Below are 16,723 nucleotides of genomic sequence, written 5' to 3'. Positions count from 1 at the left end.
ATCAAGCCAACCACTAATAACTTGATAACCTATGATTAAGCTGAGGCTTTCATTTCCGGTGGGATGGAGGTCATCAGTTGCCTTTCAGTCACCTGCTACTAATGGTTGTTGTCAGAATTCATTGTGCAATTGTCTTGTATCTCTGTGCTGGTGTGCTTAAAGGTTAATATAGACAGCCAGCTGCTAATGGGTGACATACCAAGTGCATGCTGCCTTCCAGCAGGCCATTCACCCATTCCCCTTAAGGCCTCAACTTAGGGAGGGGGTTGAGGTTCAACCCTATTTTCCTCTTTCCCTCACAGCTGGCTCCTCCAGTGCCTGGAGTGAAGGGCATGCCTGTGCTTATCAGCTCCTCTCTGACTCTCAAAGGCCTGCATAAAGAGGAGTCAGGTTCACCCATAGCTTCCTGGCTCTTGAAAGGCAGAGAGCTCATTGGTTGGCCGCTGCAGCCTCCCAACCTGTTTTAACACCCAAATCTCACCTCCACCAGTCCCTGTCATTCTACTGGGCATGACCTACGTGAATGACCAATGTGAATGACCAATGTGATTCCCACCATGGCCCAGAACACTGCTGAATGACCAATGGCTGAATGACCAATGTGAATGACCAATGTGATTCCCACCATGGCCCAGAACACTGCCACCTAGCGGGGCAACAGGCTGCCCCCCTCAAGCAGCTCAGTTCTGCCCCACCCCTGACAACAACTGCAGGTGCCTTTAATTGCTTGATGAGTAATGAAGAGAACTTTACCTCATATTCACACCTGATCGGAAAAAAATAGCAGAGGAGTGGTGATAATCTCACTGCTTGGCGAGATATTTCAAGGAAGTCCACTACCAAGTGGTTGTATGCACACTGTAGTTAATTAATGCAATGCTGGCTGGTAAATAGATATTTTCTTTCACAGATGCATCATTTTCTGCAGGTCCATATCAGCATGAGAGAATGATGTGGCCCGTATAATTTCTAAGTGTCTTTAACATGCTTCCAAAAACTGCCATTGACAGTTGTGGGTATGATGTGGGAGTGACCACATGATGCAGAAGCAGAATCATGAAAAAAAGAACACCCATATGCACAGCCTGTCTTTTTCTGTTTTCTAGACTCCCACAATGAGAGGGGAGATGCTGTTCCTTGCTGCGCTCCATGCCATTCTTTTTGCTTCAACTCAAGTTAAGTCGCAGGAAAGTGAGAGAGGTATGTTCCTTATCGTACAGTTGCTGCCAGTCAAGAGATGTTCCTTCTGGCCTGACTTGGTATAAGATAGTTTCCTATGTTCATCAGTCTGTGATATAAAAGAAAAACAAGACCTGAAGGAGTAGAGACTTAATTCTAACAAAGATAAGGGGGAGGCAAAGGGAGGAGCAGGGGAGGGGGGATTGTTACCCTCACCACTTGGAGGCTCAGTTTATGTGGGGTTGGGTTGTTGCATCATGTTTCCAATGTGGTGTACTGGTTAAGAGCGGTGAACTCTAATCTCCTCAACATGCAGCCTGCTGGGTGACTTTGGGCCAGTCACAGTTCTCTCAGAACTCTCTCAGCCTCACCTGCCTCACAAGGTGCCTGTTGTGGGGGGGAAGGGAAGGTGATTGTAAGCTGCTTTGAGACACATTTTGGTAGAGAAAAGTGGTGTATATAAACCAACTCTTCTTCTTATACTTCTTCTTAGACTGCTTCTTGGGAAACTCCACCAGCCTGCAGCACCATTCCCATTGCCCACTAGCATGCCTGATTCCAGGCAGCCATCCTATGGAAAAATGGGTGGCAACTCGTTTCTCACAGGCCTCCCCACCCACTTGACCCCCCAGACGGACAAAACACAGTAGTCAGGACCAGGCAATGTTTCATGGACCTTGTTGTACTTTCCAAAGCCGCCTCCAATCAATCAATCAATCAATCAAACGCATCACCGCAACCACATCCTGAGCTGACCCATTCCTCTCCAATGCAGCCCTGACACCAATAAACCCAGTTTGTTCGATAAGCACTCCCTGCACCCAGCATGCCCTCCATGCATGATGTTTGTTAATGTCTGGGGACTCCCTGTTCAGGGGCCCACTGCATTGGACCCCTTGGATTACCAAGATTGAGGTGTGCTGGTTACTTGCAGGATAGGCACCAACAGCTCCTCTGGCAGATTGAAGCCTGTACCTTCAAAAACAACCCCCCCCCCCCCGACAACCCGAAGACACAACCCACACACAGACACAGTTGGGCAACTATTTGACAGCTAATGGGGGAAGGGGCTAAGGAAACCAGAGACCACCTCTGCAGAACCACAGGGAAAATGGGTGTTCCTCTTTCCTCTTCTGGGGTGGCGTGCGCGTGAGTGGGCGGAGCCACACATGGAGCAGCTGGCTGAAGACAACTGTCTACTTCTGAAGGCAGGCTTGGTCTGCAGGCAGGATAAAAGTGGCTGGGCTTTGTGAGAGTTGTGATGGAGGGGCTCCCCCCCCCCGAAAAACATCCTATCCCAGGGCGAACCAGGCAAATGAATGAGCTGTCAGCCCAGTGTAGGCTGAAAACTTGGGGCCCCTCCCCTGGCAGATCTCTTGGCCCACATCCAATTTATCAAGCCCCCTTGTGCATGAGAGGCCATGGTTCTGTGAGTCCACGGTTCCTGCCACCCCCACTTGACTACCATGCTGCTGGGCTTGGGTGTAGGAGGCGGCATTGTTGGGGTGGCTCCTGACCTTGAATACGGGGAAAGGGGAACAAGGTTAAGAAAGGAGGCCACTGCTTACCTGTCAGTGTGTGGCTGCCCCTTTGGATGGGGTATCTGTTTGGGTTCTGAAATGGGAGAGGGCAGCCACAGAGTGTGGAGTTTGCTCTCCCCTGTGGGTCTTGGTGCAAAGTTCTTCCACAGGAGCGCAAAGTGCCCTTTCTATGCCTTTCCTGCCACTAAGGTGCCTCAGCGTTCACTCTAAGTCAGCACAGCAGGGAGCTGTCAGACAGCATCTCATGCCACACACCCTACCTCATGAGTTCTGAGGCGTCTTGGTAGGGCTTTTATAAGACAGGGGGGGCTGAGATTGGGTTCTGGGGAGAGAGCTCAGCCACAGGATCACACCCGTAGTCAGCATGAGTGTGGCCACGGCAGTGGGGGAGGGGCTTGCTTTTTGAGTTCAATGGGCACCTATGATCTACATCATGATTTTTAAAGGTGCAACTTTGCGCCTATGTCAGGGGGCATTCCCAGGCTGAAAGGACTTAGGGAGCTGACTAACCCCAGCCACGCCCCACACTCTGCCCACAACCATGCTGGTGCAGGGGCCTGTGTCTCTGTTGTGCCAATGGGCAGCTGCTGTGGGGCTGTGCCAGCTCTCAAGACCAGCGCAGTGGTGCCGTGGGCCTGCACCGGCATAACTGGCCCTCATGCCAGCATAATTTGGAGATATGCTGGCGTAAGGGTCAGTCCACCCCCCTTTAGGATTGCAGTATATAGGTGGTATTCTGTATTTCTCTCCTAGATCAGATCTTATGGTTCCATTCATTCTCTCTTTCCTTCTTGTGTGCCAGTATTTTGACCAGATCTTACTCTCTCCTCTTTCCTAGCCATTTCATAGTCTGGACACTTGAGAGTTTAAAGATCGAATTATGGAGTTGGTGTGTGGGGAGGAAAGTGCCTATAGATATGCTTGCATTGAGATGGTTTTGCCAACCCCCGTGGGACCTGGTGCCCCAGCTATCCCTTTCTGATGACTTAATTCCAAAGGAATGTAGTGTTTGTGTTTGAGAGAGAAACTCCCTGTGGAAAAGACTTTTAATTGACATTCTTATGTATTTCTGTCTTCTTTGCACATGACTGCAAATAGCAGGAATGAATGTGACACCAACCTGCAAATATATAATACCTTCACTGAAATGCCTCTGTAAGAGCTTTTAGCCTATATAGAACAGGATATAGGTTATTCCCAGCCCCATCTACATTATGTGTGTGTTGGGGGGCATCATACATCAGTAGTGCATGCTGTGACGAGAGGAAGAAGACATTTTGATCTGCTCGCTCTTTCCTTGCAGTGGTCTGCACCAATGTCTACACAGCTGATGTTGCATTTCTGGTGGATGGATCATCTAGCATCGGAAGGGCCAACTTCCGCATGGTCCAAACCTTTATGGAGGGGCTGGTTGTGCCTTTTGTCAGTGTGGTGAGCGAGAATGGGGTGCGTTTTGGACTTGTTCAGTACAGTGATGATCCCAGGTGAGTCCAGGAGGCCTTCTACCTCCAAGGATAGTCACAATTGACAGTTTTGGAGAATATATTTCTATCAATGACCATTAAACATGATAACTAATGGAGTGTTCATGTTTAGGAACGGTATCTCTCTGAATACCAGAAACTAGGGACAAACAAAGGAGGAGGATTATTGCCTCCATGCTCTGCTTGTGGGTGTCCCAGAATCATCTGGCTGCTGCTGCTGGAAACAGAATGCTGGGCTGGATGTATCCTTGCTCTAATCCAGTGTAGTTCTTCTTATGCTCTTAAGCTCTGCCTGTGGGTGTAATTTTCTGTCGCAGTTTGACTTCAGAATAAGTCTGTGATTATGGCCCATGTGATTCCTGGTGCCTGATCTTCAAGAGCAGTGGCCCAAAGGGCCCAAGCAGGGATGCCACTTACCCAGTTCTAGTGCGGGAGGGCTCCCACCGATCCTTCCCATTCCTCTGCTGCTGCTTGGATGAGCAGCAGGAGCAAATGGATAGGGAAAATGGCATTGCACAATGTGTGTTGGCGCTTCTGGCTGAAAAACAGGAAGTGATGTCACCACATTGCAGTGACGCTGTAAGAATCCAATTAACTCCTATGGTTAAACAATAAAGATTTCTTGGACTCCTAGAGCATCACCACAGGAGCCCTGTGGCGCAGAGTGGTAAGCTGCAGTAATGCAGTCCAAAGCTCTGTTCACAACCTGAGTTCGATCTCGGCGGGAGTCTGTTTCAGGTAGCCGGCTCAAGGTTGACTCAGCCTTCCATCCTTCCGAGGTCGGTAAAATGAGTACCCAGCTTGCTGAGGGTAAAGGGAAGATGAATGGGGAAGGCACTGGCAAACCACCCCGCAAACAAAAGTCTGCCTAGAAAATGTCGGGATGTGACATCACCCCACGGGTCAGGAATGACCCGGTGCTTGCACAGGGGACCTTTACCTTTAGAGCATCACCACATTTCCAGCTTTTTGGCTGGAAGTAAACTCGCATTTTGGACAGTGCCATTTCTGCCTCCCCACCCTGTTCCTGGAGGCTGGTCAGTCTCTTGCTGGGTACAAACCAAGGGCTGGCAACCCTAGGCCCAAGAGAGGGAAAATGATTAGTCATTGCTCTTCCTCTGCTGTATTCACATAGTTGACATGAGGTTTAAGTATTAATCGAGCAACACAGGCTGGGCTTGAAAATGGCTGGAATGTTTCCTTAAAAAATATCAGGTCCCCTAGAAACCTTTCTTTTAAAAAACCTGCATCCAGAACATACATTTCTTTTACTTCTCTGAAAAACCAAGTTTTCCATTTGTATAGAAGAACTCTTTAATGGTCCCACTAGGACTCAGCCTTGCTGAGCCAACTATTGGAAGAAACTGAAGCTGCCCATAAGGAGATGACCTGTCCTGTTTGAAATGGACTGTCATAGAATCACAGTGTTGAAAGGGACCATCAGTGTCATCTAGTCCAACCCCCTGGACAATGCAGGAAATTCACAACTACCTCCCCAACACCCCCCAGTGACCCCTACTCCATGCCAAGAAGATGGCCTTTGAGGAATGTTAAATGCTGTGATTTCTGCTGTTGCCTCCCGTTATGTTTAGTTTCTTTTTGATCCCAGGACTGAGTTCACATTTTCAAAGTACCTCAATGGAACAGAGGTGATCAGGGCTATCAGAGATCTGAGCTACAAGGGCGGGAACACACGCACGGGTGCAGGCCTTCGTTATGTAGCAGATAACTTTTTTGGAGCCAATCAAATCCGGCCTAGTGTTCCAAAGGTACCATTTTTTTCCTTCAGATCAAAGAGGGATGGCAATTGCCAAAATATCAGGGTAGTAGTTTATGGGACTTCTATCCTCTGCTAGGCTATGGCAGTATTGTGAAGCAGGAGAATTAATTATTATTGATTTGGGCAGGCACAGAGAAAGAGGGAGGGAACTGTTAAATTCCTACTATCTAACATTCCTGTGATTAGTCTGTCCTGCTCCGTCTCCATTTTGCTAGCAGTGGCAACAGCAGAATAAAACCCAAATTGCCATATTAAATTTAACTTATTGAAGCGACTGCATATAGTCTGTGAATTTTGTGGAGTGCTAAAGTTATGAAATGCTGTGTTAAGAAATAGGCTGTACATGTTCCATTTTATGGAGGCTTTTATAGAATGAAGCACATCTCCCTAAGCAACGTTTGGTAGTGCTTCTCTGTTACTTCTCCATCACAGCTGCTGAACTCTATCTGATTAGGCCAGGAACGCAAAACCTTCATGCCATTCTAAATGCACAAAGAGACATTGAGACAGGGCTTGTTCAGGTGTTTCCCTGCTTGATTGTTATTTTTCTTCTGTGCCTCAGATTTGTATCCTCATCACAGATGGCAGATCTCAGGATGTTGTGGAGCAGGCAGCATTTAAGCTGAAGTCTCAAGATATTAAAGTCTTCGCTGTGGGTAAGTAGCTGCTCCGCTTAACCAAGGACAGCATTCATGGGACTTCCCCCCTCCATACATCACAGAGCCATTATTTCTCTTGTCTTGATCCCTGGCTCCTGCCATTTCTTTCCTCACCCTGTTGTGATGTCTGTATAAGAAGAAACAGTGCCAGATGGATGCTGTTGCCACTATGTACAACACTTTCTGCTTACCAAATTAAGTTTAAGTGGGGACCAGGAACTTAGTATAGGAATGTGATGGGCCTATGGTTGAGGGCAGCAACTTTTTTCCAACATGCCTGGCCTCCCTTCCTGTTACTCTGTTGCCTTCTAAGATCTAGATTAGGGGACCCTGGCTGCTTCCAAGGTGGCCGCCCCCTGGCCTCTGTGTATTGTAATGAGGCCATCTGGTTTTTAAACTTAGAGGCTGTTGGTTTTTAACTTAGGTGATTTAAATGCTGCTATGTTTTATGTTGTTTTGTTGTTGCGAGCTGCCCTGGGACTGACTCCAGGTGGGATATAAGATAAATAAATAATAGAAATGAAGATTGTGGTTCACTTCTGTTCCTCACTTAGGCATCAAGAACGCAGACACCGTAGAGCTCACAAAGGTGGCCTCCACACCCACTGATGATTACTTCTTCTTTGTCTCTGATTTTAAAATCCTGGGAACTTTGCTGCCTCTAATGTCACGGAAGGTGTGTGCCAGCACAGGGGGCATCCTTCAGACAACAGGTAAAAGGATTGGGGGCAGTTGGCTTGGCATGCCTGTTAGGTACTGATTCTTTGCTCTAGCTGTTGCAGCTAAAGGGTTAAATTCCACCCATGCATTTCTGGAGGAAAGTCCTGATTTAATCAGTTAGATACTGATCTGAACTCAGTGCTTTTTTTAACGTTGCCCTGTGGGTGGGTAGCATTTAATCTTGTTACTCTCCAATGCTTCCTGGTGTCAACATAGTTGCTTATCATTCTATAAATCCTTTCTTCTTTGGGGGGAAAAAAACCTTTGCTTTGTCCTTCTCAGACATCAGACCTCTTGGCAGCTGCAGGAACCAGCAAGAAGCGTAACTTTTATTTTATTTCCCTAAGATACACAGGCATACAGTGGCCCCACGAACCTGGTCTTTATGGATCAGGGGACAGACATGCTGAGGATCCGCTGGACTGCTGCTGGGGGTCCCGTAACAGGCTATAAAGTCCAGTATGTACCTCTCACAGGCTTGGGGCAACCACTAACAGCAGAGAGGCAGGAGGTGAGTGCTTTTTAGGTGGCGGTCAGCTTTGAGGGCATCTTATTAAGATCATTCTGTTGTAATGACTCTAAACAGTATTACGCTATCCTGTTGTTTTTGTGATTGTTACAAAGCATTACTATCACTTGTCCGATTATAGGGTGTACTTTTATGATCACTTGTCACATATTAATTTGTATCACTGGCATGCTGTTTCCATTCTTATTCTCTGCTCCCCTTTCTTTGCATCAGTTGGGAGTTTCCTTGCAATGTCACCCTGAAGGATGTATTATGTTTTGGACAAATAATTGATTTATTAACACAGGTGAATATAAACACTCCAGCTTTTAAGGATTTTGTTGGTAATATGGAAGACTTGATCATTTTACCATACCTTTACCCACCTTGACTTGTAAATAAATTGGTAATGAAAAAAATAACTAATCCATGTTTAGGAATTGTGTGGGTGCCCTCAGTCTATCAAATACATATCATCTGTTTGACACAAAATTAGATGGGAAGAAAATAAGACTTCTTAGATAGAGCGGTAGAACTGGATTACCAGATTCTGTCTGAGAGAGGCTAGGTTTTATTCTCCAGCTAACAGTTACTTAAAAACAGAGTAGCAACTTCCTAATAAACCTTGTAGCTAAGGGCCATTTCTCACAAGAAACCTCTCTTATGTAGGAAATTAGTTTGTTTATGTTGTGTTTCTTCTGTTAAGAATGCCCAGCAAAACAAGATGCAGGTCATTCCTTTCTGAGTGTTACTTGTAATGTTTGTGGAGAAAAACAGACATAGGCAATATATCTTTTTGCTGTTGAGCAGGTTAGTGTGGGTGCTGGTGAGACAAGTGCTGTGCTGCGTGGTTTGAGGGGAGCGACAGAATACCTGGTCACCGTCATTGCTCAGTATGCCAACAGCATTGGAGAATCAGTCTCTGGCAAAGGACGCACCCGTGAGTAATGTAACTCACATCTGATATACCAGTATTGCCATATTTTTTTCTGCAGTGTCAGTATGATGATTCCTCATTTAAGAGTCGAATTAGCATGCGCTTCTTTGTGTTCTGTGTACCAGCAATCTATGTAGTTGTATCATGACTGACAATCTACAGCCAGGTTTCATGCTTTTCCAGCATAGAAATTCTTTCTCTTAAAAAAACATTGTAGCGTGGAAAATGGCCATGGTTTGTTCAGTCACAGAGGTTCAGTGAGTCATGCATCATCTGTGAAATTAATTAGGACGCTTTCAGTCCACTTTCAATGCACTTTGCAGCTGGATTTTACTGTGTGAAATGGCAAAATCCACTTGCAAACAATTGTTAAAGTGCATTGAAAGTGGATTGAAAGTGCATTTATTCAGCATGTGTGAAAGAGCTCTATCTCTGTCTTTGAGTAAAGTTCAGACCATAAGTTGACTGAGACTGCTTATCAATTTCATATGGATATCATCAGGAATAGGGAAACTAACCATTAGCTTTCTTCATTAGTACTGCCATCTTAGATTCTGTAACTGAATGATAGTGGGGGGGGGGAAGGAATTTGTAGAATTTATTAGATCGTTTTGGTGAGTGCCATGAAACCAGTAGCTCTCAGACGTGGTGGGTCTTGTAGCCTAGGTTTAGATTATGTGCTGGTTGTCTACAACATTGATCATCAACTGATAGGATGGGTCCCACAAGCAGGTTGTGCTTTGACTGTTGCACCAGCGATACTACTTCATTTGCCTGCCCCCCCTTTAGTATGTAGGGAGTGGAAGAGAAAAGACAGACAGGGAGAGATGGACACACAGAATCATAGCGTTGGATGGGGTGCTATAGTTCATCTAGTTCAACCTCCTGCTATGTGCAGGAAATCCAGAGCAAGGGCACCCCTAACAAATTGCTGTCTAGCCTCTGCTTGAAAAAATTCCAGTGAAGGATAGCCCCACCCCCACCATAACTGGTTCCATTGTTGAACTGCAAACAAAATTAAAGGTGAGTTTTATGCTGCAGTTTTGGATTAAATGCAGCTGTTGGCTTTGAAAGATGTTGAGGACTGCCAGTCTAAAAGGAGGAGAACTGAAAATTATTGGCTTCCTGATAATTAGTGGTTCAATTATCTGTTGGCCTTTTGGGTTTTGTTTATTTGATCCTGGCCCTGGGTAGCATAATTCACTGTAAGTTTTCACGCAGCACAGTTATGATTTTCCTATTGACACACCAAGGTGCTTTGAGGCAAGTTGCTTACCCTCAGCCTGGCACCACAATATGTCACAGTTTAACTGAAGGACAGATCGCTGGCTTCACTCATTGGTTTGAGAGTGATGGACCTTTCCCCTTCTTATTCTTTCCTTGTTTTGTTTCTCTTTCAGAGATCTTGTCAGGAGTGACAAATTTTCGGGTGTTGGAAGCTGGATCATCGTACCTTAGACTGTCCTGGGCAGCTGGTCCAGGTGGCATACAGGGCTACAGGCTCACTTTTATGGCCCGAGGTCAGTTTATATCATAACAAAGACAGAAGTGCTGGTGTAGAATTCTTGGATATGGTTGGTCCCCCAACCCAGCTGAATCCTTTTCTCCAGTGAAGGCATTACTGAAAAGCTGTAAGGTATACTGTGCCTCTGAATCCCCAGAAGAGCTTCATCTGTAGCTTAATTTCTGCTTAAAACAATAACAAACTCTCTCTGGTATGGCTTCCTGAGGGCTTCAGCTCATAATATGAGCATGATTGCAAGTTTAATGCCTTCTGAGGGAAGAGGAGAAACGGTTATTGGATAGGCCTTCACTCTCTTTCTCAAGACTAGGGAAAGGAGAGGCTGGAAGGATCATCCATGACAGATGTTCCTTCCTCAGTCTGTTTCTAGAGATATTCCTAATCTCAGATTGCCCAAGATGAAAAGAATTTGAAATTTAAAGGCCAAACTATGTTACCTTAAATTTATGGTCAACACCATGCATGTCTCCTTCATGCATCTCCCAGGAATATTTTTTTAAAGCAGCCTAACTATTATTTCATTGTCTTCAACATTTCCCCACCCCACCCCTTACGCAGCAGTCAATGAAGTGATAGGGGTGTGGAAATGCAGAGCACAGTCACATCATGATACACATCTGCTTTACAAATGTTCCCAGGAGATGCTTGGTGGAAATGTGGGGAAGCCATGTATGTTGGGGAGGGGCTGTGGCTCAGTGGTAAAGCCTCTGCTTTGCATGTAGAAGGTCCCAGGTTCAATCCCCGGCATCTCCAGTTAAAGGGACTAGGCAGGTAGGTGATGTGAAAGACCCCTGTTTGAGACCCTGGAGAGCCACTGCCGGTCTGGGTAGACAATACTGACTTTGATGGACAAAGGATCTGATTCAGTATAAGGCAGCTTCATGTGTTCATGTGTTGTTTGGCTGTAAGGGAGGTGGAGAAACAACTTTGTTAAATCCTGGAGACTGCTCCTGGCTTATATTGAAGGAGGAGCCATTATCATAGTTTCTTTAGCCACCAAGGTTCCAACTAGGCCAGGAAGATGGTGGTGGAAAGGGCCATCAAGTTGCGGCCAACTTATGGCGACTCTGTAGGTTATTAAAGGCAAGAGACAAGCAGTGGTGGTTCACCATTGCCTGCCTCTGTGGAGCAACCCTGGACTTCTTGGTGGTCTCCCATCCAAATACTGACCAGGGCCAACCGTGCTTAACTTCCAAGATCTAACAACATTGGGCCAGCTGGGCCATCGAGGTCAGGGTGTCCAGGAGGATGGGTACTTAAAAATCTTCAGTGAAGTGGAGTCAGTTAACTGGAAGAGAGAAGCTGAATCACTCTGAGCTTTGTGTGAGCATGCGTGGGGGAGGGTGCTCACATAGACAAGAACATGGCTGGGGGAGGGTGCTCACATAGACAAGAATACCCTTGTAACCTGGCATGGTTTTGAAGGAGCATTTGGGATACAGGAGAGAATAGCTTGTTGCTAGTATGTAGGGTCTGGGAGTGTGTGGGTGAACCTGCTATCTGGTATCGTGGCATACGTAAGCAGGGGAATGGTGGATAAATAAATGTGTGCAGAATGTGCTGGATTGCTTGAGTCCAGTCAAGGCACTATTGAAAGCCTCCTCTACAATTTCCTGCACTGCGCCTGTTGGGAGCTGCACCTGGAGCTGCCCCTCCTCAGCCTCCAGCCATCCCAGTGCTTATAGCCTTGGCAGCTCTCCCAGAGCTGCGCCCTGTGTTGGCCACACCTGTTGCCATGGCAGTGCATCTCCCTAGCAGAGAATGCTGGCCCCCGTGGGCACCAAAAGGGTGCTCACCTCAGATGATCAAATCGCTGCTTTGGCTGCTGCTTTGCTTTGCCCAGTCTCAGCCCAGGCCTGCAGCGACCAGAATACTGTAGGTTTATTGACAGTAGAGCACATTTTAAAAACTGTCAGTAACAGTCTCAGTCACATTCTCTTGCCCTGTGGTTTCAGCTGTGTTGTCCATTGGTGCCCACTATGGCTGTATTCAGAGCCAGTGAAATAAGCTTAGCTCCCTGCTCACTGGCGTAGCTTCCTGCAGTTGCCTACTCAAGGACTAGAAACAGAAATCATACACCTCAAATGTGGATTTTCTAGGCCTTTGCTATAACTTGTGTCCTCTAGTGAATTCAGGATTCTGTGGTTGCAACCCAGCAGTATGGGTGTCCTGCTTTGAGAGCTACTGAATCTTGTTAGCTCACCCCATGTTCCTGACCAAATTTTGGTCAGAAAATTGTGGAATTAAGATGTGTAATTAAAGACACAGTTTTTATGTCATGGAAGTTTAAGGTATATTTTAGTGATGTTCTAAAAGGAAGCATACCTTGCAACAAATGATCTCATTTATGTCAGTGACCTCTGATGATCTACCATAATCTGTTTTCCTGATACTTTTGTTTTTCTTCTCAAAGGTGAAACTCAGGCTGAGGAGATGAGGCTCGGGTCCAGTGTTACATATGCCCTGCTCAGCAACCTTCGCCCTAACACGGACTATGTGATCACGCTGTACCCCATCTATCCACATCAGACCATAGCACCTTCTGTGATTACTGGCCAAACATGTAAGGGCCCTCTTAGTCAGATAACTGGACGTTCTGGCAGATAAATGGTCTTAAGAGATTTATCCCTGGTTTAAGAGGAGCTGGACTGAATTGGTTAGGGTGTTGACAAGGGTGTTTCCAAAGGAAGTGACTTCTCTGACTGCTCTGCCCATGGCTGCCCACCTTTTCACCTTCAAGCGCACCATGTAAATAGTGGAGAAGTCATCAGAATAATCTCTCATAGGATTGCTTCAGGTCTTTCTAATGTAGATTGAGTGGTGTGCCTGACTACAATTTTTGGTCACCAAAAGTAATTCAGCCTAGCACATGCAGTATGCATCTCAAGTTAAGAAGATTAAGTTAAGTAATGCATAAAGTGATGGTTTTAAGACCCATTTGAAACTGGTCAGAAAGTGATTGAGGAAAATAACCTGAATGTCTGGAATATTTACAGTCTGCCGGTTGAACATGATATTGGCCAACGAGTGGCTCTGATGTCAGAGTAGACCCATGTAGGCTAGGGGAAAGGCAGAAACAGTTTCTTTGGATACCATAAGAGTGGCTGCTTTGGTATCTCGGGATGGGCAAAGGAGAATGAAGGGGGATTTGTTGGCCCTAGGGTATGAATTTCTAGATCTAAGAGTGACTCTTGTTATGGAGTTGCCTGCATGCTGGGGTTTTAAATGGTACCTTGTGCCTGAAAATTAGTTTTGTGCTTTCAGTGGTCTTTGATGTAAACAGATAGACAATGGTTTAATGGTGAGGTGGTGGCAGTCAGGAAAACACTGTCTTGCAAAAGGTGTCCCTAAATGTTAGCCTGCTGGAAGTAACTGATAGTATCCGGTAGATTTATTCACTACCTTGCACAATTATGCACTCTCAATGTAATGTCTGGAATTGGCTTTTCAGAACGGAATGGGGTTGGGAGACTCCTAGCTTGACCGAATAACACTGCTTTAATCTAACTGGATTAGGTGCTTCCACACATATGAACAAATGTGCAAAGGGGCTAAGTTTCATCCTGTGTAGGTTATTATTCTGAAAATTTTAAGGGTGCATTTTTTATTTCCAAAGCTATTTTATTTGCATTTTTTTTGCAGTAAAGACAAAGTAAAACCAAACAAAAGAACCCAAACACATCCTCCCTTCATACTTTGCCACCCAAGCCACTGTGATATCAGAGTAGTTAAGCTTATGAAAGCCAATGGGTCTGTTTTTTCATCTCTACTGTGATGTCAGAATAAATATGCAACGTGTTGCTAAAATTGGCCTTCCTCCAAGTAAACTGCGAGGCCTCCTTAACTGCCGGGAAGCCGGACCTGAGTGAACCTCAGGTCCGGCTATGAGGAGGCCCGCCCCCCCCTTGGGAGCCAGAGCCTGATTGGCTCGTTTTGAACCAGCTCCCAGCCAATCACCTGCCGGTGCGCGTCCCAGACGTCGGGTCCCACGCCCTGATTCCTGCCACTGCGGCCCGTGATGCCGCGGAGGAATCTGGCTCGGCCAGAATCCCCCAGGCTCCCCAGCGCCAGCGACCGCCCTGGAGCGGGGGGGGGGGGGGAACTGGCCCGCCCCGTGCCCTCCATGGCCCAGCCCAGCAACCTTGGGCTCTTCGGTGGGTGAGTTGGTGCCCCATTTTTACAGAGCAACCCAGAGGAGATCTAGGAAATTACAGACAAGTTAGCCTAATGTCTGTTCTGGGTAAATTTGTGGAAACTATTATTAAAGATAAAATTATTAAGTACCTAAAGGAACAAGCCATATGGAGGAGCTATCATGATCTCCTCTGTAAAGAGAAGTCCTGTCTCACCAACCTTTTGGAGTTCTTTGAGAAGGCTGACGAACATATGGACAAGGTTGAACTGGAAGACATTTTATACTTGTACTTCAAAAATGTTTTTATCAGAGTCCTCACCAAAGACTCCTGAGTAAATTTAGCAATCATGAGATAAGAGGAAGAGTACTCTCATGGATTAGAAATTGGTTAAATGGCAGGAGGCACAGAGTAAATATCCTGATCTGGCTAGCGCAGGCTAGCCTGATCTCATCAGATCTCAGAAGCTCAGCAGGGTCTACCCTGGCAAGTATTTGGATGGGAGATCTCCAAGGAAAACAAGGTTCATGACACAGAGGCACGCAATGGCAAACCACCTCTGAATGTCTCTTGCCTTAAAAACTCTATGGGGTCGCCAGAAATCAGATGTGACTTGATGGCAAAAAAAAAAAGCCAGGGTAAATGGACAGTGCTCGTAATGAAGGGGAGTAAGCAGAGTGATTCCACAGGGATAGGTATCGGGGCTAATGCTATTCCATCTGTCCATATGTGGTTTGAATGGTGGGTGAATAGCTCCAAGATTACAATGGCTGAGATTGCAGATGACACCAAATTATTCAGGATGGTAAGAACCAAAGGAGATTTTGAAGAGCTCCATAATCTAAAAACTGGATGAGTAGGTGACAGCATGACAAATGAGATAAAATATCAATCAGTAAGTGTAATTTGATGCACATTTGGAATGAAAAATCCTAGCTTTAAATATATGCCGATGATGTCCGAACCTGTGTTGACGGACCAGGAAAGAGGGATTATTCATAATATACTGTCTTACATCATATTGTTCTGTGTTTGTTTTGAATCCACAGCGAGTTTGGCAGGAGTGCAACATCTGTCTGCCCAGAACATTTCCTCCCAGAGCATGCTGCTGTCTTGGCAGGGTGTGAGTGGAGCTACTGCATATCGTGTTACCTGGGGACTTCTCTCAGGTATGTCTGCTTGGCTGCTATATTTTCTTCCCAGGCTCCAGCATAAGGATACTAGACCAGAGTATGATCAGTTGATATCAGTTGACTTTATAGATTGCTTGGCTATGTGATGCCAGGTGCCATGCAGATATAGTACTCATGTCCATTGAAATCATATTAACTATCATGATAACTGATTAACATTCTATACTACTTTCAATGCCCAGAAAACATACACCGTAGAGTTCGCTGGTGATTTATGAGACGTTATTGCTTTAGCCATCACACAGCGAAAAGAGTGAGCCAATTATTTAATGAATATCTACGTTAGGATGTTTTTTCCTGACAGCCATGAGAGGATAAGACGTGTGGGAGAGAAAGGGTTTAGATCTAGTTTGCTGATCCATAGTAGCCCAGAACAAGGCACTGTAGTTGTTGCCAAACTAGCTTAATCTGTTGAGCAGAAGAAACCAGGGGACTGACCAAAGCAAGCTGATATTCCACGTATGAGAGGAGAGGCACCGATGTTTGTGTAAAAATCATTGTTAGCATTTATACCAACCTTTAAAAAACTAAACATACATGCCAAAAACCTACACAATATAAAATGCATTAATATTTGTTTGTCTGTTTATTTAATTTACAGTTTATCTTTCTGGCTGACACAAGGCAAATTAAAAAGTTGTGGTAGTTGAAGAGTTCCCCTAGAGGGGCAGTGATGCTATTACACAAACATCCTCATGGTCTAATCTTATTGTTGCAATCACATCCTATATCTGTGCTGGTGGTCCATCAAGTTATCAAGGGTTGAAATCCTAAAAATACTCTCTTGGGAGTATGCTCCATGGGCCTACTTCCAAGTATACCTGTTTAGGATTGTTCCTTGAGTTTGTATCCACTTGGCTTAAAATGACACTGGTCTGTTCAACCCCTTCAATTTATGAACATTTATAAAATAGCTTGAGTAACCAAATATTACTATTTGGTAAGGCGGTGATCATGTGTACCCACACCTGAAGCACTTGCAGGGAGCTATTCCTGTTGGCAGCAGAGGATAGGACTCACAATAATGGGTTTAAATTGAGGCTGAAAGGTACAGGCTGGAAAAAAGG

The 16,723-nt window shown here is 45.6% G+C and overlaps 1 protein-coding gene across 1 annotated transcript in view; it reads left to right on the top strand.

Moving 5' to 3' along the window:
• The first annotated feature begins 1,115 nt into the window (after positions 1 to 1,115).
• The window catches only part of COL7A1 (collagen type VII alpha 1 chain), a 102,021-nt gene continuing 86,413 nt past the window's right edge, over positions 1,116 to 16,723 (top strand). Inside the window, exons 1-10 of the mRNA XM_056861735.1 lie at positions 1,116 to 1,200; positions 4,024 to 4,204; positions 5,814 to 5,973; positions 6,547 to 6,640; positions 7,198 to 7,356; positions 7,711 to 7,874; positions 8,682 to 8,811; positions 10,209 to 10,328; positions 12,744 to 12,893; positions 15,513 to 15,632. Of these exons, the coding sequence (XP_056717713.1) occupies positions 1,116 to 1,200; positions 4,024 to 4,204; positions 5,814 to 5,973; positions 6,547 to 6,640; positions 7,198 to 7,356; positions 7,711 to 7,874; positions 8,682 to 8,811; positions 10,209 to 10,328; positions 12,744 to 12,893; positions 15,513 to 15,632 (1,363 nt within the window). The remainder of the gene's footprint in view (positions 1,201 to 4,023; positions 4,205 to 5,813; positions 5,974 to 6,546; positions 6,641 to 7,197; positions 7,357 to 7,710; positions 7,875 to 8,681; positions 8,812 to 10,208; positions 10,329 to 12,743; positions 12,894 to 15,512; positions 15,633 to 16,723) is intronic.

Source organism: Euleptes europaea, chromosome 1 (assembly GCF_029931775.1).
Source record: "Euleptes europaea isolate rEulEur1 chromosome 1, rEulEur1.hap1, whole genome shotgun sequence".
NCBI classification, from domain to species: domain Eukaryota; kingdom Metazoa; phylum Chordata; class Lepidosauria; order Squamata; family Sphaerodactylidae; genus Euleptes; species Euleptes europaea.
Note: the sequence above shows the minus strand (reverse complement) of the source record. Positions and strands in the feature narration are given on the sequence as shown.